The sequence below is a fragment of the Anabrus simplex genome, chromosome 2 (genome assembly GCF_040414725.1).
Source record: "Anabrus simplex isolate iqAnaSimp1 chromosome 2, ASM4041472v1, whole genome shotgun sequence".
NCBI lineage: Eukaryota > Metazoa > Arthropoda > Insecta > Orthoptera > Tettigoniidae > Anabrus > Anabrus simplex.
Window position 1 is genome coordinate 1,172,229,977 of NC_090266.1, and position 23,637 is coordinate 1,172,253,613.

Below are 23,637 nucleotides of genomic sequence, written 5' to 3' on the forward strand. Positions count from 1 at the left end.
CCCTGTAGTATACTTAACCATCGCGATAATAACCTCACAACACACCTTAAAACCCCAATAGTTACTAGCGAATTGCTGCGTCAGCCAAGCTTGGTACAAGCCATATTTTGCTCACTTCGGGATTCTCGCGGCCTGTGAGCATAAGTACGAAGTCTTAAATTATACTCCCTGTAGCTGAAATCTATTCTGAGGTAATCTGGTCTACCCGTTTGCAGTCTTTTATGCAGAAGAGAAACAGTACGGTATCTACGTCTTGCAACTAATCTTAACCAGGGCCGCTGATGGAGGAATAACCCACCCCTTATCCCGTACAACTCGAAACCCTCTTTTCCACATTAGGTCAAGCTTGCGGGACTAGATTGTAGATAAATATTTAGCAAAATGGACACGGAATATTCGTAGACACTGCGACTACTGTTTTTTCAAATGAAACGCAGTGTACGTCCTCCCTCCATCCACTGACTTTACTTGCAAGAGAATACTTCCGTCGTTTTCTGCAGATATTAAAGGAGTGCTCCCGGGTATACGTTGAAAATGTTTAATACTAACAGGGTATGGGGAAATAAGCTTACTTTTGACAACATACCATATAAGTTCTGGGAAAAGGAGATTGGCGTTCGGTTTCCCCATTAAATTTGAGGTTATCTAATTCTGTCATTGAAATAATACTATAAATGCATTTGATAGAACAAAATATATTCTTTAAATAATATATAAAAATAGTGAGTCTTATTGCGATAAAACAGATGAGAATATGAAATTATGACATTGCAACTGAAAGAAACTAGGCATGAATTTGAGTTCTTCTTGACCGGACATTTAACAATTTAACACTGTTTCACTTGACTGTACCTTCAACACTTTGAGTGTAATTACGACGTATTCCTTAAATCTGGTGTTTACTGTAGATGTGTCACGCCTAATTTGGTGATGTATCCATATGACTGCTTCTTCTCCATATCATATGATTTCTTCGTAAATCTGTATGGTATTCAACTAAGTGACCGACCAACTTTGGCCTCACTCTCTCAATGACCAAAAACTAATGGATCACTGAGTCTTCTCCTTCCCGTAGACTCCTGTTGACTTAATGACCGACTGAGGCCTTAGCACCTCGTTCACACTCCGACGAACTGTCGCCTCTCCTTCCAATTGAATAATGACTGTTCACTTAACCATTTTGGCTGCTTCACTGTACTGCTTCCGTTTAACTAATGACTGACGCTACAATATGCAGCCACCTTTTATAGACGTTGCATGGCACACCTACGTAAACTCCAGAAATAACCATGACCTACTCCCACATACGCGACAAGTATTACATGTAATGGTGAAATACCCTGGGGCTCCCTAAGAAACTCAAAGGAACTGAGCTCAGTGCTAAGTGAGCACGATGACGTAGCCATGACGTGGCGATGACTTGACAGAAATGTCAGCAGTATTGCACAATATAGCAATACCATATCCAACATCTGATATATAAAAAACAATTCTCACCGTATGTGTCTTGAGTGTTATTCTACACATACGTATATCTGCATACATTTAACTACAATTATGCAAGCGACAAGCGTTGCAGAATTGACTTGAATAAGAATGATAATTACAATAATAATAATAATAATAATAATAATAATAATAATAATAATAATAATAATAATAATAATACAGATAAAATACAATAATAAAAATACAGATATCATCTATTAACGGGATTTGAACCGTTACAACGTGTACGCAATATAGATGAGTATGCGTCGTATATCTGCAAAGAAATGACAGACTGTGATTGGTGGCGATGACTTTTATTTCAAGGGGAATTACAACTATGTAACCATCCTCACGAAATTACAGAGACACGTGAAGAATGTCATTAGACAATGCATATTAAAGCAATACTTCTCATCAGCAGTAAATGCCAGTTATCGATGGATATATGAAAACTAGTGAGTTCTTCGAGTGACCAAAAATAATATCTACATTATTAAGAGCATTTTGTCTGTACTTTGTCCACAATGTTTTTAAATTTCTAGAATAAAAAGTATATGTCATTTCTAAATTTCAGTCACGTCTGTCTGCTTGTCTGCCTGCACTACGAGAAAACAACTGAATATAATTTAATTAAAACTGCTATGTACGGTCAAGGGAGAAGGCAGCATAATCGAGGCTATAAATATATTTACGTTGCACCGTGAGGGCAAATGCGCGAATTCCGGGCAGAAAAGATTAGATTCACTCTTACAAAAACAAATAATAACCGGCACTTTTCTATTCGCATTTTATTTAATTTTAGGTTTGAAAACACAAGTTATACCTGTAAACATTAAATCTGAAACGAAAATATATATTTTTATACCCAATATACACAGTTCACTATCTGGTTTATAGACTCTGTAGATTCTCCAGATTCATCCGTAGTTTGTGATGTTTCTTTGATATGATGATTGTTGTTTAAATGGGCGTAACATCTAAGGTCGTCGGTCCTCTTCGATATTATCCTACGTACAACTGGCTTTATTTGGAGGCAAATGTTATCAAGGACTTCATCATACTGAGTTGTCTTATTCTTAGGTAGTTTCGTAAAGCTAGTGAGTAGCGCTTATGCCAGTATCAATAATACACTGAAGTAAGACAGCATTGTTTTATGGCACGAAAACTTGCGAGAAAAAATCCCCTTTATTTCTCAAAAATTTTTACCATTCCTCTTCGGCTTCCTAGTTCATATGTCCAATCGAGACCAAAGTATGTTTATCTCTCGGCCGTAAAATAATATATTTTATGAAAGGTCGTAGATATGGGATACATGGGTATTTCTACACAAAAAGATGTGCCGTATACAGTGCGTAAACGTACAACTTTCTTTTGCTAGTTGCGTTACGTCGCACAGATAGGTCTTATGGCGACGATGGGATAGGAAAGGGCTGGGAGGGGGAAGGAAGCGGCCGTTGCCTTAATTATTTACAGCCCCAGCATGTGCCTGGTGTGAAAATGGAAAACCACGGAAAACCATCTTCAGGGCTGCAAACTATGGGGTTCGAACCCACTATCTCCCGGATGCAGGCTTACAGCTGCGCGCCCCTAACCGCACGGCCAACTCGCCCGTTAAAATGTACAAATTTTCCACATCCAGTTCATGTGTATTGGTGTATTAATTGCTTGCATCACACTTTGACCGTATAATAGCATCGATGCCGATACCTGTAGAGCTGCCCGATAAAGCTGATTCATCAAAGAAACGTCTAGACGGGTTTCCTTCACTCGTAGTTCCAAATTCTGCCTTCGGTTTGTCGACTAGTAAGCCAATTACACTTTTACATGGGCCAAAAATAGATTTTTTTCTTAGATACAATCTGCTTAATTCATTCCCATGAGCTTGCCACTCTTTAAGTTATGGCTTGTAAACGAGACGGAGCAGGCATCCGAGTAACTGTATTTTGTTCTCATAGTCCAAATTTAAGGCTAGAAATATCGACTATTCCCCTTATCAAGAGTTTTCCAATTTTGGTAAAGTATTTCGGGGTGAAGTCAAAAAAACAAAATTGTGCACGTAGTTTTTTTAGAGCGTTGCACGCGCTGGTGTATACCATGACGAAAAACATTCGGTAGTTGACTTCAATCGTGTTGTTCATCACTTGGTAATTCAGTGGCACAAACTGGTTTATTTGTTGTCCTATGTAGTATCTCTCCTATACGAAAAGTGAGGTGGTTTCACGTTCAAACTGGAGGAAAATGGTCCTGCAATATCGTGTGGACGTAGTTCTTTCAATCTGCCAAAACACAATGGCCCTTTCTTCTGGATTGTCGGGAACTAACCTTATAGGTACAAGCGAGGACTTCAATACATTTGAATCCGTGGCGTTTTGGTCAATAGCGAACTTTTGCTTGTATTCTAATTGTACTGTACTGATCCGTCGAATGCCCATTTACAGATCAACAACTCGTTTTTATACTTTTCTGTGTTATTTTCTAAAATTATTTCTAAACTTTCAAAAGACGGGAAACAGTATGATACAAAAGGGCTTGCAGTTTGACATCTGCAATTATCTCTGTCTCTTGACGGATAATATTCTTTGTTAGCCACCTGAAACTTCCTATCAGGCGAGAATCTGAGCTTGTCCTCCCTTGTTACGTTACATTGACGCTTGGTCAGCTGGGCATCAACATACACAGCAAGGACTTCTGTTCCGAAAAGTTGTGTTATTCTCGAATCACTAGAATACACTTATGTCGATATTTGGATGGCCATGTCTGTGATGTACCATTAACACCCTTCATTACTTTAACAGCTTCTATTTAACCTGACGAACGTAAACTCATCTGGACGGCAAATGAAACATGTTGTAGAGAGTGCGTTATTCTCGACGTTGCCGTTTGTTGACGTTTAGTTGTCTCACACAATTCTTCAAAGCTCTTTTTCGGTCTGCTTTGCGTCATTTTACTTTAAATCACATTCGAAGTTGGTGAAACTAACTGATACGTCTAGTCAGGTTTTGTAAGTCAACAGCCTTTCTCCGTTCTTCTAACTTCGTGCTATTTCTTCTTATAACGTTGAGTAAGAAATGAAATTTTCTTCTTACGTACGTCAATACATTCCTTCAGACACTTTGTTTTGTTTTCACAAAGTCCGTCATAAACTGTATTTGGCTATCCGCCCACTTATCCAGATTCCTTCATTTTTGCACGAAATGTTATTCGAGTTACGGATACGTCTCTAAACCCAGGTCAAAAAGGAAGAGGAAAATATGAACATTAATGGAAACTTATTCAATAGAGCCCGGAATATTATGTAGTAATAGGTTAGAATGGCAAACTAATTTGGTTATTAGGACGTGTAGTGAGAGCAACAAATTCTAGGGGTTCTGCTGGGCCGAACCCCTACTGTTTATGCAGAGCTCATAGCGTAACAGTTGTGCAGGTTAGCCTATACTTGTTACTCGCTTCAGTAACCTACAGCATTAATGCATACAAATCCGGGCTCTACGGTATTCTAAGTGTCTCTTCCAACACAACTTCTGGAAAAGACGGACATATATGGGCGGCTATTTCTTTAGGTTTCGGAAAGAAAAGGCAACCAACAAACAGGATAGATTTTACTCGGAACGTCTCGGAAACCAAAACACGTCGTAAGGTAGATATGTAAATACTTCGAAATTGTATCAGTATTTACATGACATGTTTTTCCTATCATCCCATTGAACAGTATTCACTACGACACTGAAACCAATAAACAAAGGCTCTAACCAGATAATTCTGTGCCATGATTCAGCACAGCACTGAAGGTCACAGGCATCCGTCGCGACTGATTACGGTCTGCAACGTATTGAAAGAAAACTATTTGCCTAGCCGCAAGCACACCTACTTTAACTGACATTCCCATGTAATATCAGTTTATTTGTTGAAAATTTAAATTTTTGAGCTTCTGGCAGAGATTCCTGCATTTGAAATAGTCATTTAGGGGGCATTCGGAATGTTATAGACTGAAAACAAAAACCGAGCTAAGTGCCAAAATCTAAGTTCTAAGAAAAACAGAAGAAACATTGTCTTTATCACAGTTTTTATACCCAGGCGCATTCTTGTGGCTAAAGTTTGAACTACTTACAGACTGAATATCACACATCCCGGTTTTTACCGCACTGGTATAGGCACACAATCAATATTTTAGCAATAAAATATAATTCGTTGTTGTGGCACTTAGCACGGTTTTTGTTTTCAGTCTACAATTAGTTCTCAAATATCTTAATACGGGTCCTATCGATAAATACTATATAAAAGTTGTAGAAAATAAAATTTCCTATCTTGTGTGTAGTAAAAACTGATCCTACGACAAAAAAGGGAAATATTTACGCATGCATATGTTTTTATTTATTTCCTTTGTCCTTCCACTGTTAATCTTAACGAATAATCCTCTGTAACAAAGAGAGAAGGAATAGTACCTTCCGATCTCCACGCCCCATAAATGTTTATCATAGTAAAATAAAGTTATCTTTCCCGATACTTGAATGTACTGTCTGTCCCATAGAGGGCCTTTGGCGTGACGCGCGAATTATGGAGTAACCGCGCCGCGAAGAATGGAACAGCATACTGGTGGGGAGGAGCTGGGGAGTTAGATAACTTTCTTCTCTATCTTTAAATTCCTTGGATCATACATATTCTGATAACTAATGGTACTCGACCCACTGGGCATATAGCATTCACTATTCTATTTTTACTATATAGGCGCGAATCCGAGTACTCTTCATTTAACTGTACGAGACTGGTCGTATCAGTTGGAAGTATAAATGATGTCTGTGGAGACAGAGGATTGTATCGTGGCGGGTAGCGAGGGAAGAGCACACGAGAAAGTATTGAATGGAAAATGGGGAACTTACGGGTATTAAAAGTATCAGTGTTAATGTAAAAGTATACGTTCTTTCCTCAAAATATTTCCCGAACCGAGATTGAAATTTTACAGAGAAGATTCTCCAAAATACGCGTGTTCTAGTATACCGATTTCAAGTGAAAGCTCGTTATGAAAAATGCACCCACTGCCAAGTCCAGAATACGCAACTTTCAGCAGAATGGAGTTAGAGTGCAGTACTGCGTTACATTTTAATCACACACGTCATTTGCATATACGTCTAAAGAATACGTATTTCGGTTGAAGAAATTACAGTCCCCCTCTCTCAATAATATGTAGGATTCGAGATAAATGGAGAAAAGAAAAACTCCTCAGGAAAACCATCGCCAATCTCGCTTACTCTTAACATCTAGATACTACGCTACACAATTACAGAATATTTTCAGCGGTATGAAAGGATACGGTCCGGATTTGCCATGTTCGTATGAAAATGTAATACTTCTTACACGCAAACTAATAATGATTTCTAAATGATGTGATAAACAATTCAGCCATAAAGGGGTATTTCAAGCAAATTCCACTTAATTCTTTACGCATATTCAAGCGTGATGTGCCTTTACATAAACGCAGACGAAACTATTCAACTTAATTTCTAAAAAATATGGGCTACATACGTACCGTAAAATCGTATTTTACAGTAGACTGCTGTTAACGCTAGTGGTCATAAGAGAATAGAGCAATCACTAATGTAATTAATCTGAATTAGCTCAAAGCATTGTGGCCAGCTAGTCCCCCATGATTAAAATGAGTGAGATTAAAGCGCATACTCTGTCCCCGTATATTTAATACCTATAATGTGATATACTAATAATTAAATTAGTTTGAATGGGGTGGATCCCATTAGCCATCTATTGAAGTTATTGTTCACCCCGACATATCCCCACAAAGTTGAAATATTACTAACAACAAATAACCATTGCCACACTGTTAGGTGCCAACTGTAATATTATATACACGTATGACTAAAAGTATAATACTCGCCTCACGCTTTGGCGTCATGAGTAATGTAACTTATTCTATCAATAATAAGATAAATGAAATAACTTAATCAAATAATCGAAATATCCGTGATATGGGCGCCAGAGTTCAACTAAAGGGATACCTCAAATTTTAATAGAGCATGATAGTAATCTCCCAGGGCGTGTATATAAAGCTGCGTACTGGTTCATCTGCTGCAGGCCTTACCTAACCTTCTGAAAACGACTATATAGGTATGAAATGCACTTAGGTTCGTCAATAACTCCACTGATTCTAATATGTCTAACTATAGTATGAATAATAACCGTGCATGAGCACCTCATAAAACACAAAAATATACATATAATACACTCACAAAATACTGCGGGAAGACTCCATACTTACACAATTATTCAACATATTTTTTAAAGGGGTGGGATACAAAAGCGTGGACCAAGCTACCATTTTTAGTCAGTCCGATGAGCGCTAATTACATTCAATTTATCTATTGCCCTTCAATATCGTTGTGTCTTAACACAACTTGCAGATTTTCACTACCGACGCATGGTGCATCACAATGATACTGTACCTTTATTATTCTGTATTCACCGACTTGGTTTAATGATACCTTCACTTGAGCAACACACCCTTTTTGTTCCAGACCACAGATTACGGAAAGTCTGAAATCCAATACCCCATAGCTTTCACCAACATGCAAGACACTTCGTGGTTAGAACACCAAACCGCCACAAGTGATATAATACCAAGTGCGTAAGCACTCCACAGTTTGTAGGCCAGTATCACACTTCACGTTCCAAAAAAAAATTCAAATCAGCCACGTTCCATAAAAGTTTTAAGTCCCTCGCTGTTTTCTGATATGTCTATGTAGATATCAACTTCCCCTTACACTTTCACGATACGTCTAGATAGATCCTGATCGTCATCCAATCACGAGTGGAAGATCCTCTCGCCATTCCAAGACCACGCCCCGAACCTCTGCCTGGTCCCAAGGCAATAACAAAGCCACGTCACCTGACTCTGGGCTGTTCACACGACTCAAGGAAACTTTCTGAGTCCTAAATACGCGTAGCACTGTTTTCCCATCCGCTTGTACAAAAATAATTACTCATATCACATATGGAAACTTTCCAGCTACAAATATTAAGAATATGCAAACGAAATAATAATACAAATAACGACAATACTAATATCTCATAGTTGTGCATACAGAGCGAGTGTGTGATACATGTACTATCACAAAGTCAACGCCAAGTATATTAAGTAACAGTGCGAGAATCAAGAGCCGAAAATACGAGAATGTCTTAAGGTATTATCAGGAAGTAACATTTCAAATTATGTGTTTTTAACATTGATGACGATCATTGTTATAATTATCATGATGTTCATAATAGTTGAAAAGGGCCTAACATCTAGGTCATCGGTCCGTGTTTAAGATTCCTTGAACTCCTATAGATGTCTAGAAACGTTAGAATGCCAGGGTTCTTAAATCCAGACGGTAGGCACCTCAACCACTATGCTACGGTATGCTGCTGCTCTGAAGAACAAACTACTAGATCACACAGAACCTCGTACTTGTCCCAACCATGAAGTAAAGGTAGGAAGGGTGGTGGTGGTGGTTATTGCTTTGAGAGGAAGTACGACTGGTAACCATCCTGCTTAGAAGGGAATATAATACCTTGTGTATATTTGAACTTCAAAGAGTGACGCGCTCACAGGCCACTTTCCACGTAAATACGAACTTCTTGTGTGTTTTTAAACAGCAAGATTACAGAGGGAACACTCCAGTACGTTGCACCAACGAAGAATGCTCAGAAATTTCCGGATCTGTTGGTATATATAAATTTTTTTTTGCTAGGGGCTTTACGTCGCACCGACACAGATAGGTCTTATGGCGACGATGGGATAGGAAAGGCTTAGGAGTTGGAAGGAAGCGGCCGTGGCCTTAATTAAGGCATTTGCCTGGTGTGAAAATAGGAAACCACGGAAAACCATTTTCAGGGCTGCCGATAGTGGGATTCGAACCTACTATCTCCCGGATGCAAACTCACAGCCGCGCGCCTCTACGCGCACGGCCAACTCGCCCGGTATATATATACATTTTAATGGATAGAGATGTGTGAGTAAACATTGTTTGACAAAATATATCGTTGTGGTATCTCCAGGTAGCCGGCCCCGCGGTGTAGGGGTAGCGTGCCTGCCCCTCACCCGGAGGCCCCGGATTCGATTCCTGGCCAGGTAAGATGTTTAACCTGGATCTGAAGGCTGATTCGAGGTCCACTCAGCCTACGTGATTACAATTAAGAAGCTATCTGACAGGGAAATGGCGGCCCCGGTCTCTAGAAAGCCAAGAAGAATGGCCGATAAGATTAGTCGTGCTGACCACACGACCCCTCGTAATGTGCAGGCCTTTGGGCTAAATAGGCAATGGCCTTTCGGGGCTGTTGCGCCGTGGGATGGAAAGGAGCCGTCCGACTTTGGCTTTTTACTTATATTATGGCTCGTATCCTAGCTCATGAGTTTGTCGAAATTGAGAGAACGATGTTTACCAACCATTTTCACAAGATGAAGAATAAATAACCATAGCTATACGAGAAGTTACTAGAAATCATGGAAGAAATTAGGACACATTAAACTACGTGTAAATACCGATCCAACTGTACAGCACAAGGAGGGTTTGCCGTTCGATAGAACACTTATGAGCAACTCAATTAGAGACACCTGGCTGGTAGCTTGTAGCACACTCATTCGCCCTGATGATGGCGGTGATGCAGCGTGGCATGGACTCCACAAGACACCGGATGTGTTTGGAAGACGTACAAATCCATGTGCGTAACACAGCCCCCATAATGCACGAAGGTTAGTCAGAGGAGGGTCCAGAGCTCGCATATACCTTCTGACAGCATCCTATGTGTACTTAAAACGATTAAGGTCGGCTGACCTTGTGGGCCTGGCAAGCATCAATGTCCGTAGAGTGTCCACCGAACCAATCTGCCACAATTTGAGAGTGATGGGACGGTGCGTTGTCTTTCCGCAGGTACAGGGCTTTTGCGAGGTGCTGGAGGCAAACAAATAGGTGGACATTATTTCGTAGCAGGTTCAGGTATTGTTTTCCGGCGAGGGACGATGTCAAATGTACTAGGGATCCCATTTTATTCCATGTAAAAAGCCCCCATACGAGAATACCACCACCACTGGCCTAAACTGTACCTGATGGCAAGAAAGACCCATTGCATTTCGTGCTTGGCGACGTATTCGTACCCTGCCATCGGAAAGTAACAACTGGTACCTCAATTCATCTGTCCAGGCGACCTTTTATCATGCTTCAAACATCCAATGGCGTTGTTCATTTACCCATGTAAACCAGCCTTGTGAAATGCAGTGAGCAGAGATACCCTGGTCGGATAGCAGCTTCTCTGCCCCATTGTGAGGAGATAGTACTGGATGGTAATGCTGCTCACACTTTGTTGCTGTCCAGCATAGAATTCGCAAGTGATCTGTGGCACTGTCGCACGTCTACCAGCTCTTATGTCCGGCTCCATGGCTAAATGGTTATCGTGCTGACCTTTGGTCACAATGTCCCGGGTTCGATTTTCGGCAGAGTCAGAGATTTTGACCATAGTTGGTTAATTCCCCTGACAACGGTGACTGGGTGTATGTGGCGTCTTCACTCATAATTTCATCCTCATCACGACGCGCAGGTCGCCTACGGGCGCAAATCAAAAGACCTGCACCAGTCCTCTCCGGAGGCCGTAAGCCATCATTATTATTACCAGCTCTTATCATCCGAACTAGCTGGTGACAGCACTGTTATTGACACTTTATTATCCTGGCAGTTGATCCTGGGGACAGAGGTCTTGCCCGAATCCACGTACTCATAGTATACTCTTGATACGTGTGATATGGAAAGCCCAATGCATGAACGACTTCGGAAATGGAGGTGTGAATACTTCTGGCAGGAAACATCTGGTTGCGATCAAATGCCCTCGGATCTCGTGTTTTACTCATCCTGTGCTCATTTGTTCCTCATACGGCCAGTACACAAGGACTGATGACATCGCAGTCAAGTGCCACGGCGAACTATTACATTCGCCACGCTGACCTCAGCATCATATGGCGAAAACGGCAGCGAACTCTAATTCAACAGCTCATCAGTGTAGAGTGTATGAAGAGGCGGGGGGAGGAAAGGAAGGGATTTAGTTTGTGAATGTCACATTAATCAAGGAAGAGTTTTCTTGCTATTATGTACCCACTCACAACATATGGACACTTACCTGACATTTTCGTGTTTCTGGATGTAAATCTTGTGGAACTGGCCTTCAACGGGCGATATGATGTCAGCCTTCATCTCCATAGCCACGTGCTGGGGTAAAACCGATAGCAGAAGGCGTTCCTGTAACAAAAAAATGTCAGCAGTCTAAAGACCTGTGGACTCCGCAAGACTCAAAACTCCGGGAGTAAAAGCTACTCGCATCTATTAAGCCACTTTCACATGTTACGGTTTCCACCTGGCGGAAAATCACCGTCCTTCCAATAGTTCCCTGAGTAATAGGCTTCCCGCTACTGCCTATCAGATGTCGCAATTGGCCGGAACGGCTCTTTAGTCCAGGCCTTGGCGTTGGGGCGCACCAGCTCCATCCTTTCCCACCTTCCTCGCGAAGAGGCCGGTGCGACTGCATGTGTGCGTCACAGACAGTAAAGTAATATCTACTCCCTCCTTTCCCACCTTCCTCACGAAGAGGCCGGTGCGACTGCATGTGTGCGTCACAGACAGTAAAGTAATATCTACTCCCTCCTTTCCCACCTTCCTCACGAGGAGGCCGGTGCGACTGCATGTGTGCGTCACAGACAGTAAAGTAATATCTACTCCCTCCTTTCCCACCTTCCTCACGAAGAGGCCGGTGCGACTGCATGTGTGCGTCACAGACAGTAAAGTAATATCTACTCCCTCCTTTCCCACCTTCCTCACGAAGAAGCCGGTGCGACTGCATGTGTGCGTCACAGACAGTAAAGTAATGCGTAATTCGTTGCAAGGGAGGAACAACTTGATTAGCACTACGTGTTACAGAATTAAGGCTTTCAAAATTAAGAGTGTGTTATTTAAAAATCAGCCTAAAGGCCGGAAATTGACAAATGTCCTACAGTCAAATCATTAAATTTTTCTACTTACAAAAATCTTGGAGAGTACCAGACGCCGTTACAGAATTTGCATGATGAATTAACGATATGGCACCCGAACTTTAAATATTTATGACGCCATTTTCAGCGCGTCCTAAGAATCATCATCATATATTCATACAGAGTTGATAAAACTACAGTGCGACGCAATCCTAAACGACAGGTACTACCACTACAGCGGTGGTTTAATTTAATTTTACAAAGGTGTTCATCCACAGGAATGCACTTGCCTTAAAATTTACGTCAGTGTTCTGTACAACTTATGCATGCGAACAGATGTTTTCAATTACTGTATGAATATAAATAAACGTAAAACCAGGACTTCCCTATCTGATGGTGCCTTCGAGGCCGTACTTAGAATTTCTACTGCCAAATCGAGTGTACTTAATATTGGTAAATTAGTTGCGGCAAAACGAAGTCAACAATCTAACTGCTAAATGTACAGGAAGGCAAACAAAAATATGTAGAGAATAAATGATGTTTTTATGTGTTCGCATAATATGACACCTGTGGTGCTGCTACTGCCACTTCCCACAGCTCAGCACTGGTGCTACTGCCGGGGCCGGCCTGAGCCTGGGCCTGGGCCTTGGTGGCACCTAGGTTAGAAAGGCCTGCTTTGTCCGGATGGCGGCCATGTGTCAGTTGTCACAACCACTACAGCACATGGTCGTCGTGCCAGTAGTGGTGAACGCGATCCAGTGCAGGTGTTCATATGCTGCGATAGATCGCTGCTCCGGCCAGGACGGTCTGTCAAATAATATCGAATAGTAAAGAACACAAAAAAGTTGCATCATTTTAAATCTTCGGTCGTGATGTGCAACTGAAAAGGAATTTAGAAGTTGATACAAAGGAAACCAGTCTAGCTCGAGCGGTCGAGGAGAGAGGTTGCGTAGCGAAGTGCGTGCTGTAAACATGGTCGGCATTGAACAGTACCGGGCCGCTATTGGGAAATGGCAGGCAAGGCAGAAGAAGGAGGCCAGGAGTGGATTGGTGACGGACGGATTGAAAATGAGTGAAGCGGTGCTGGTGGTGACAGTGATAGCAGTGTTACTGGTTATTGGGGGGGTGGAAGTAAACCCAGGCCCAAATACCAGTGGAAAATATAGTACGGAGGATTTGGCCGCACTCAGGGTGGTTGTAAGTGAAGTTATGCAGGAGAAGTGTCAATGGGATAAGGTGCAGGAAATAAAGGACATGATGGAGGAGCAGAGAAGGGAGATAGGGAACATGAAGAAATGGCTTGAAACGAAGACAGAGGAATCGAGCAGGAGAGTGGTCAATAACGAGAAAGAAATCGAGTTATTGAGAGGGGAAGTGAAACATCTGAAAGATGAGGTGATGAAGATGAAGAAAGAAGCGGAGGGGTACAGGCAGGAGAGATTGAAAAAAGCCATATTTATATATGGAATTGAGGAAGGGGCGAGAGAGAGCAAGATTGAGCTGATATTTAAGGTGGTGGAAGCTATACGTGATGTTATGAAGATAAACTTTAGTGAGGTAGACATTGATGATGTAGAGAGAGTTGGTAAAATCAAAGGTCGGAGGCCAATTAGGGTTAAATTGTTCTCAACCTTAATGGCAGATTCTGTGTTAAGGAACAGCAAGAATTTACAAGGGCGGAAAATAGGGGTGAAAGGAGACATGGGAAGAGAAGGAAGTGAAAACGCGAAGATCTTGAATAGGCACCTATGGAGAGCGAGGAACCAGGGGCTAAAGGCCCGAATAAGAGGTCTGAGGTTGGAGGTGACAAACGGGCGATGGGTCAGAGTTCATTCAGTGACTAAGCTAAAGGAAATGGACGAAAACGAGAGGGTTGAGAGTGGTGAGAGGACAAGGCAAGATGGGAAGAAGAAAGAAGAAAAGAAGAGGAGGAGGGACGTGGCAGGAGAGCAGGGCATCTCGGAAGAGAATGGGCAGTGCAGCCGGGAGACAGAAGACCAAGATAGTGAAGTGGACGGTGAGAGTGGGCCGCAAGAAACTGGGAGAGGAGAGTGTAGAGGTGCAGTGAGCAAGAAAGGACAAAGGGAGGTGGATTCAGAAGTCCAAAATAGTGAGGGGGAGAGTGGGGGTGAGCAGCAAGAAGGGGTGAGTGCAGGGTGCAGTGGTGTAGTGAACAAGAAAGGTCAAGAGGAGACAGATCGACAAGAAGGTAAAAAAATTATGAGTAAAGTCAGGAGTAAGAGCTTAAAAGACATATGGGGAAAAGTACGTAAAGGGATGGAGGATACAGAGGGAGAGAGGTCGATAAATACTAGAAGTAAGAATAGAGGGGGAGACCTAGAAGGGAGGGAGGGAAAGTTATAACAATATTGGAAGATAGGATGTGTGAATATTGAAGGAGTAAGGAGCAAATTAGGAAACAAGAAAGTTAGGGAAGTAATTGAAAGTTTCGATGTTGTGGCACTCTTGGAGACGTGGTTGGAAACAGGGAGGGAGATTGCATGGAAGGGGTTTGAGATAAAATATAAATATAGAAGAAAAGAGAGGAATAAGGGACGAGCACCAGGAGGGATGATAGTTCTAATTAGGGAAGAAATTAGTGAAAGAGTAGAGGATATAGAGACCGATATGATGGAAACCATATGGCTGAGATTGAATTTGGGAGGGAGAGAGGGATGGAGGAAGAAAATAAATCTAGCTTTTGTTTACTGCCACCCTAGTAATTCAGAATATGCAAATAAATATTTTTTTGAAGAGTTATTGGTGGATATTGGTAGGATAAGGGGAATGTATCCAGGGGAGGAGGATATGTTGTTATTTGGGGATTGGAACGCGAGAATAGGAGAACAGAGCCCAGTTTATAGTAGGGAGGATGGAATGTGTTTGTTAGAAAGCAGAAGGAGTGAGGACAAAATTACAAATAGTTATGGAGAGAAGCTCCTAGAGATGTGTGCTGTGGGAAACTTGTATATTCTGAATGGGTGGATAGAGGGTGACAGGACGGGGAAATTGACATATGTTACGGAGAAAGGGGGTAGTGTGATAGATATGGTTTTGAGCTCGGAAGGGATGATTGAGGAAGTTGTAAGTATGGAAATAGGAGATTGGATTGAGTCACACCATTTCCCGGTGAGGGTTATGCTGAAAAGAGAGGAAGAGAAGTGTACAATGAAGGAAAATGAGACAAAGGATAAACGATGGAGGGGTTATAATAAGTATAAATGGACAGAGAAGGTGGGCCGGGATTGGAATAGGGTAGTAAAGGAGGAGCTACATCTTCTGAAATATGGGTGGGAAGGGGCGTTAGAAGAGAATGATACTGATAAAGCCTTGGAATTGTTGCTACATCCAATAAAGATGATAGCGCAGAAGGTGAAAGCTAGAAAAGGAAATAAGAAAGAGGGAGAAGAATGGTTTAATAGGGAGTGTGAAGGATTGCGGAGGAAGGTGATGGACGCGTTAGGAGAATATAGAAGGAAAGGTGGGAGCCAAGAAAGGGAGTTTTTCTGTAGATTGAGGAAGGAGTATAAAAAGAAAATCTCTGAGACAAAAAAGACGTGGTTAGAGGAACAAATGGAAGCCATAAATAATGACTGCAAGACTAACAATTTTGAGAGAGTCTGGGATAAGATTAATAGAATTATTAAGGGTGGAAGGAATATGGAGAGAACGAGTATTGAGGAAGTGCAATGGGTCAGGCACTTCGATGAATTACTAGGAAAAAAGGGGGGTGATAGATGGAGAGGTTCGGGAGAAGAAGTAATTTGGAGGAATAGGGGAGTGGCAATTTATGACTTGGATAAAGAAATCACAAGAGAGGAAATCCGGGGAGTGATAAGCAGAGCCAGAGCGAAGTCGGCTGGGGGGTGTAATGGTATAAATAATAAGTTTTGGAAGGAAATTAGTAAAAATGAGATAATGATAGAGGGCATGGTGAAACTATTCAATAGGATATTCGAGGGAGGAAATTACCCTAGGGAATGGGAAACAGGAATTATATGCCCTATATACAAGGGAAAGGGTAGTAGGAACAATGTGAACAGTTATAGGGGTATATCTCTGTTGGATTCTTTGAGTAAAATATATACTGGGGTGCTAGCGAACAGAATAAGCGGGTGGGCGGAAGAAAATGAAATTTTGACAGATTACCAAGGGGGATTTAGGAAAAAGAAAAGAACAGTGGATAATATAATGATAGTAAAGACTATTTTAGAAAAGTATAAGAATATGGCTAGAAGTACGGTTTATGTAGCAGCAATAGATTTTGAGAAAGCTTTTGATAAGGTAAATAGAGAGGCCCTACTAGAGAAATTAGGTAGGTTAGGGATTTCGGAGATGATGTTGAGGGCAGTGGAAGGAATATATAGGGACGTCAGGTTTTGTGTAAAATTGGGAGAAGGGAGAATGAGTGGACCATTAGAGTCCAAGGTGGGTTTAAAACAAGGATGCAAGTTATCGCCCATACTGTTTATTTTATTTATCAACGATATTTTAGAGGGGTTTGGGGCAGAAAATTGGGCTGTACCAGTAATTAATGGTTTGGAAGTGCCAGGACTGATATTTGCGGATGATGTGTTATTGATGACGTTAACTTCAGGGGCGATGAATAGGGCCTTAGAGTCAGTGATGCTATTTGCGAGGAAATGGGGATTGAAAATTAATGGAAATAAGTCTAAAATATTGGTAGTACAGGTGAACAAAAGAAGAAAGATAGAAGGGAATTGGGTAATTCAGGGAGAAAGATTGGAACAGGTAAGGAAGCTGGAATATCTAGGAGTTATTTTTAATGATAAAGGAACTTGGAGTGACCAGATCAAAAGAATGAAATATAGAGGATTGGCAGCCTTAGCCTCAGTCAGAAATTTGCTACTCAAGTACCCGGGGATCAGTTACAAAACACTGAGACTCGTGTTCAGGTCGGTAATCGTGGGGAGGGTATTATACGGAGCAGAAGTTTGGGGGCTGGATGAGAAAAGAGAGGAACTAAGAAGGATTGTTAGTAGTTTTGCCAAGTTAGTGATGGGCTTACCGAGGTGTACAGCAAATGTAGGGGCGGAATTAATGTGTGGGGAGGATTTGGAATCAGAGGGTGTGAAAAGAATAGTTAGATATTGGATGAATTTAAAAAGACAGGAAGGTGGGAGAGTTTTACAGGCAGCATATGTACAGCAATTTAAGAGCATGTATAAGGGTGGATGGTTAGAAAAAATAAAGGGATATTTGGGGAGGATAGGATTAGGACACCTGTGGGGGGAGGTTTGGTCAAAGACAGAAGTGAGAGGGATGAATATACTGGAAAGGAGAATTAGAGATATCCATAGGCAGAAATTATTGGGGGAAAGCAGACTAAGAAATTCGCTGACTGTTTTGACGAAAATAGAGGAGATAGCAGGGTTGAATATTAGATACGTCGATAGGTCAAAACGATATGGGATGATGTGGTGGCTTTTAGGTCTGCCAAGGAATAAAGGCTGGTTACAGGGCAGGGATAAGACAAGGTGTGTACTTTGTGGAGATGTGAATGATGAGTTTCACTTGCTAAGAGACTGTGAGGTAACGAGGGGGTTAAGACATGGATTATTGAGTGCCGAGCATCGGGAAATACTGGGGAGAGGGGATGAGAACGCAATACTGAGATGGATTATTAAACAATGGGAAAAAGGGGGTGAATTGAACAGGTATTTTTGTGCGACAAAAAAGGCCTGCGAGAGTAAAATGAAGGAGAGTGAGTTAGAGGGTGGGCAGGGGAATAGGGGGGTGGAATAGTTATCTGTATAAGGGAAGGGGATAGTATGTTAAAATTCTAATGGATTAGGGAATATAGGGACTGAGTACTTAGTTAGGTGGAGTTGGGTAAGAGGACAGGATTGCATGGTCTGTTTGTTTTATGATATGTTAGTAATTGTTATTCATTGTAATTTTATTAGGTTATGATGGTAATTATTTGTGAAGGCTGAAATGTGGCAATGGTGAAGTGGTATATTTATTGTTGATATGTGGAGTTGGAGGAGTGGTGGTATAAATATGGTAATGGAGAAGTGGTATAGGATGAAGAAATATGTTGGAAAGGTGTTGGTATATGCGTGACTGGTATTGGTTATTCATTGTAATTTCATTAGGTTATGATGGTAAATAATTTGTGAAGGCTGAGATGTGGTAATGGTGAAGTGATATATTTATTGTGATATTTGGAGTTGGAGGAGTGGTGGTAAATGTGGTGTTGAAAAAGTGTTATATCGTTGGAATGTAGTGTGGGAGAAGTGGTGATATAAGTAGAGGTGGTATATAATGTGGAGTTGGTGCTGTATTGCTGAAATGTGGTGTGGGAAGTATTGAAGGTTTAGTATTTAGGTGATGTATGGTTTGGTACTGAGATGGTTTATTTATGGTTGACTTCGTGGGAGTTGGGAGGTGGTATTATTGTATGGGTGTCTGGTATAAGTATTTAATTTCTGGAGCTGGATAGAGGTGAGTTTATTGTCATTTTGTAAATTTTGGTTTGTTTGTATGGAGAGGAGGAAGAAATATGATGTTGGAGAGGTGTTGGTATGTGTTGTATTGCTGAGATATGGTGTCGGAAGCATTGGAGGCTTAGTATGTATGATTAGGTGATGTATGGTATGGTATTGAGATGGTTTATTTACGGCCGAATTCGTGGAAGTTGGGAGGGGGTATTATTGTATTGGTGTCTGGTATGAGTATTGAATTTTTGGAGCTGGAGAGAGGTGATTTTATTACAATTTTGTATATTGTGGTTTGTTTGTATGGAGAGGAGGAAGGAGTATGATGTTGGAGAGGTGTTGGTATAGGCGTGATTGGTATTTGTCATGCATGGTCGAAATTTTTGGGAGATGGAGAGGTAATTTTATTATGGAGTGTTATGGCGGATTGAAATGATATGAAGCAATGTTAACGCTGATTGGTAAAAGCTGTGGTATGATGGATTGGAATGTTATGACGGAATATTGTTGTTATTATTTAGACTTGTACTATAGGAGGTGGAATCTGAAAGATTGAATGCAATGTTAGTGTCATGGCTGGTTTGGTATGCAATAGTGTAATGTTGCTGGTGTAGCTTATTTTGGAGTAGGTCAGGGAACAATAGAGGTGATGGAAATGCTGAAGAAAGAAGGTCGCGTGATGAGTGGGTACGTGTGAGTGATAACAAGCAGCAAGTTGCAACACCAGCAGCAGATTGTAAACATAGAACAGGCTGATGAGGTGTTCATTTCATTTTATTTTGTATGTGGTGGAGAGTGGTGGCTTGGGTTGGACTGCGTTTATTATTAGTTATTTATTTATTTATTTATTATTACTGTGAACATGTATTCGGGGCTGAACGCCTGTTTTGTTCATTAATAAATACATAAATACATAAATACATACAAAGGAAACGATAAGTTTGATACAAGAAAAGCCTGCGTTATGAGATAAGACCGCAGAAATTTACAATTATCGCAGTGGTCGACAAAACTTGCAATGAGCATGAGATAAGAACTGAAAACTTGTCCTCATCACTCCTTAGTTCTTCAAATAGTACGTGAAGAACACATAACAGTTGCCTTCTTTGGTTAAGTGAATGATCCCAAAGAATTCTCCGAAGTTATAACTATGTGCGATCGATCTTCACCGAATGCTCAGATGCGGCTCTCGGATACGGCTAGCAGCCGCAACGTGTAAAAGCCAACTTTATCCTGCATTTCACTGGGACGGTAAAACTCTTAGCGTGTGAAAGTTGCCTTACAATATTTATTTGCTTGACCGAAGTGTAAGAGAAACAAGTAGGCAGTTCCAGAAATTAACCAGAACATTCGATAGTAAGCAGGTCTGCTGAATGTCCAGATGGTGTCGGTGAGCGTGATGCAGCAGCCTCAAACTGACCGTGCAGTGAGCGGACGTCGTGGATCCAATTGGCTCTCTGGGACATGAAGACGATTTTAGTTCTCGGGGTTCTTGCTGGAATTATGCAATCACCTAATATTATTAGCCTAACTACGCGTTATCATACCGAGGTGGTGCAGATTTTTCAGGTACACCCCATGTGAAGGTGAGCTACATGTACAATTTTAACCACATACCAGCCCTCTCGCCCTTCTTAAATGTTTGGCAGTATAAGAATAGAAGAACCCGGGCGTACGAGGACGGCAGCTTATAGCGCTAAACGTCACGCTACGGAGGCGGAATATCAGTGAATGCAGTATGTATTTCAAGATTCACAGACAAGATTCTTCAACTGAACTGTCAAATGTGAAGACAGTAGGATCTTCACGAAATCAAGAGCTCATCTCCAAGGGTTAAGAAAGACAGACTAAACAGCTCAGACAGTAGAGCGCTGCTCTTCTGGCTCCAAGTTGGCAGGTTCGATCCTGGCTCAGTCCGATGGTATTTAAAGATGCTCAAATACACCAGCCTCCTGTCGACAGATTCATCGGCACGTAAAACAAAATTCATGCGGGACAAAATTCCAGCACCTGGGCGTCTTCGAAAACCGTAACAGTAGTTGGTGGGGCATAAAACCAATAACATCGTCATTATTATTGTACCATCTGTAAGGCCTCTCCCTACTGGTAGGCAACACCTTCAAAGCCTGAGGGCGGAGATACGCTGAACTTTCTGAAGAGCATTTGAGTTTCAAGTTTATTAACAGATGACACTACTTTCGGTTTGGAGTGTCACCTACGGCCTTGGTATGAATTTTAACTTATAGGGGGTTGGCACGCAGTAGCTTACTTCATCTGTTTCTAAGTTGCCACTACTGTGATTTCAAATTAAATCAACCAACCATCAGCCAGTTTGCGCCTATAAATAGGAGCAATATTATTGGACCTTATGCATCCACCGTATCTTGTCAGTGCTACGGACGGTGACATAATGCTGAAGGCGCCCTGGGGCAGCCTCAAGGGTAGGCGGCTAAAGAGTTTACTATATCATGTGAACATACTTGCGTGTGGCGACTGGAAGATACCACCGTTCCTCTCTAGCATGTAATGTAGGCTTTTTGATGATGCTTGTTGTTTAAAGGTTTAACATCTAGGTCATCGGCCCTTAATGGTACGAAATGAGACGAAATGTAATGACAATTTAAAAGTTCAAAATCATCCACTGACCAGAATTCAAAACGTGATGAAGAATGAATGGATGGATATGAATTGAAAACACTCAGTGAATCCAACCCGCAATGCCCCACTTTCCCCGAAACTATCACAAACATTACTATTACTGACCAAGGGACTGCTTCTAAAGCACAATCCTGAACAGAGGATTCTTGTTGTCTAAAGTGGTCCAAAATCCAGGTCAACAGCCCCTCATAATGGTACTTAGTAAAGCAGAACCATGGGATTTGTCATGTTGCTGTACTAATCTAAAGTAGTGCAGACTCACAGTGTTCCATATATTATGGTACTACTCACAAGCATTGTACGTCGCACAGGTAAAGCAATACCTATGGTGTTTCTCACACAATGGCGCCACTCGTAGGCAACGAAAACCCAAGGTATTCCTCACCTACGTGTACTAATTACAGGGGCCCGTACTATCCCGTGGTGTTCCTCACATAGAGGATACTAATCACGGGCAACGCAGACCCACGGTGTTGCTCATATAGTGGTACTAATCACAGGCAACACCCAGAACCGTGGTGTTTCTCACAATGGTACTGATCACGGGTACTGTAAAACCCATGCCGATTCTCCCTGTGTTGCTACTAATCACAAACCTAACGTGCATCTAACATAGTGGTACTACTCGCAAGTGAAGGCGACCCAATGTGTTCCCCGCGTGATGGTACTAATCACAAGTAGTTTCATGGTTCTAACACATAATAATAATAATAATAATAATAATAATAATAATAATAATAATAATAATGAAATGGCGTATGGCTTTTAGTGCCGGGGGTGTCCAAGGACAAGTTCGGCTCGCCAGGTGCAGGTCTTTTGATTTGACTCCCATAGGCAACCTGCGCGTCGTGATGGAGATGGAATGATGAAGACGACACATACACCCAGCCCCCGTGCCTGGGAAATTAACCAATGATGGTTAAAATTCCGGACCCTGCCGGGAATCGAACCCGGGACTCCTGTGACCAAAGGCCAGCACGCTAACCATTTAGCCATGGAGCCGGACTCAGGTGACCGTAAAATAATGTCAATCTTTTGCGGAATGCGTCTGTAATTTTCTCTATTTTGCTGTAGACTTGTCTGTTGGATCTCCTTTGCTGGATGCCGTTCTTGTAATTGGATCCTTTTATTCATCTGATTCTGCACTATTTTTTCTCCAGTTCCTCGAGGAGTCTTTTAATGGCAATTATTATTATTATTATTATTATTATTATTATTATTATATTGGTTTTTACGTCCCACTGACTAATGTTATGGGTTTGGAGAAGTCGAGGTGCCAAAATATGGTCCCGCAGGAGTACTTCTACGTACCAGTAAATCTACTGACACGAGGCTGACGCATTTGAGCACCTTCAACTATCACCGGACTGAACCACGATCAAACCTGCCAAGTTGGGGTCAGAAGGCCAGCGCCTCAACCGTCTGAGTCACTCAGCCCAGCTATTATTATTATTATTATTATTATTATTATTATTATTATTATTATTATTAGGGTTAATAAACATATTGTTCAGGTCCTGTTAACTGCAGCATCATTTCGTTCGTAAATGGTATGTTAGTTATGTCGACACGAGAATACGGTGAGATTCTAGTTGTTCGGGAGTAGTATTAGTATATAATCACATATGCAATTTCCTGCTCTTCCAAACTTATATCAACATATGCAATACTACTACGCTGCTATTACTGCGAAATATTATGCAGACATCTTACAGGCCTACACAGAAATGCAGCATATTAGGAACTAAGGACAGCCTTGGTCATCAGCCCTGTGATGTGGGCATCTGCAGAAACCGTGTGGTAACCCGTGCTACACCTAGGAGTGCGATTTCTTTTTTGTCTAAGATTGGAATAGATCATGTTCTTTTTACAATTTTTCTTTACGTCGCACCGACACAGATAGGTCTTATGGCGACGATGGGATAGGAAAGGTCTAGAAGAGGGAAGGAAGCGAATGTGGCCTTAATTAAGGTACAGCTCCAGCATTTGCCTGGTGTGAAAATGAGAAATCACAGAAAACCATCATCA

General features: G+C 41.5%; 1 protein-coding gene across 1 annotated transcript in view; it reads right to left on the reverse strand.

Annotated features, from left to right (window-relative positions):
* Positions 1-23,637, reverse strand: part of rut (rutabaga) — a 1,268,721-nt gene that overhangs the window by 328,592 nt on the left and 916,492 nt on the right. Inside the window, exon 8 of the mRNA XM_068226417.1 lies at positions 11,647-11,765. Coding sequence (XP_068082518.1) covers positions 11,647-11,765 — 119 coding nt within the window. The remainder of the gene's footprint in view (positions 1-11,646; positions 11,766-23,637) is intronic.